At 75.9% G+C, this 1029-nt stretch overlaps 1 protein-coding gene across 1 annotated transcript in view; it reads right to left on the bottom strand.

Moving 5' to 3' along the window:
* The window catches only part of APC2 (APC regulator of Wnt signaling pathway 2), a 10598-nt gene that overhangs the window by 1126 nt on the left and 8443 nt on the right, over window positions 1-1029 (bottom strand). The window contains exon 15 of the mRNA XM_085311440.1: window positions 5-1024. Within this exon, the coding sequence (XP_085167566.1) occupies window positions 5-1024 (1020 nt within the window). The remainder of the gene's footprint in view (window positions 1-4; window positions 1025-1029) is intronic.

Raw genomic sequence — 1029 nt, 5'->3', positions numbered from 1 at the left:
GCTTCCGCGGCGCGGGCTGCGACGGCGTGGAGGTGCGGGAGGAGCCCGAGGACGGCGGCCCCTTGCCCAGGCGGGCGGGCGGCGTGGTGCTGCGCTGCGGCAGCGCCAGCTCGCCCGGCTCCGGGGCCTTCCCCAGCCGGTGCAGGCTCCGCGACCGCTGCTGGCTCAGCGAGAGGTTCTTGGCCGGCGCCTCGGGCTTCGCCGCGGCGCTTTTCTTCGGGGTGGACCGCGGGCTGGGCGCCTCCTTGGCCAGGCTGGGCATGTAGATCACGGTCCTGCCGCGGAAAACCACGGGCAGGTTCGGCATCGGCTTCTGCGGCGCCGGGCTCCTGGCCGCCCCGGCGCTCCTGCCGCCTGCGGCACGGGCCTCCGGCGCCTTCCTCCCCTCCGCGGGGCCCTTGGCACGCTCTCTCTTCTCGGCCCCCGCCGCCGCCGCCGCCGCCGCCGCGGCCCGTTTCTTCTCCGTCCGCTCCAGGGAGAGCTGCAGGGTGGAGCCGACCGAGAGCCCCGACACGAAGGAGAGGATGGAGTCCGACTCGGAGGAGGGCTCCCGCGACAGGGACGCCGCGGCCTGGTGCAGCCAGGTGACGATGGAGTTGGCGCCCTCCTGGATGGCTTTCCACTCCACGCTGTCCAGGTCGGAGCCGCGGTCGGAGCCGGCGTCCTCGGCGGGGCGGTGCCTGGCCTCGGCCGTCCGCTCCCTCCCGCCGAGGCTCTTGGCGCTGGAGACCTTGAGCTTCTGCTTGCGCTCGGCGGTGCGCCGCCGCGCCGGGAGCCGCCGCCGCGTGGGCATGGCCGAGCCGATGCACTTCTGCAGCAGGTCGTCCTCGGAGTTGAGGCTGCGCGCGCCGGGGGAGCTGCCCCGCGCCTGCCCCGGCGCCCCGCCGGCCCGCGGCCGGGCGGCTTTGCCGTAGGGCTGCGCCCGGCCCTCGCCGTCGGAGGGGTCGGCGTCGCTCAGGGAGCTCACGGAGGAGCTCAGCGAGTAGCACGGCGGCGTCTCGTCCGCGATGAGGTTGTGCTGCAGCTTGG

The sequence above is a fragment of the Rhea americana genome, unplaced genomic scaffold (genome assembly GCF_003343005.1).
Source record: "Rhea americana isolate MKP2758 unplaced genomic scaffold, rheAme1 scaffold_341, whole genome shotgun sequence".
Classification (NCBI taxonomy): Eukaryota; Metazoa; Chordata; class Aves; order Rheiformes; family Rheidae; genus Rhea; species Rhea americana.
This window is presented reverse-complemented; position numbering and strand designations above follow the sequence as displayed.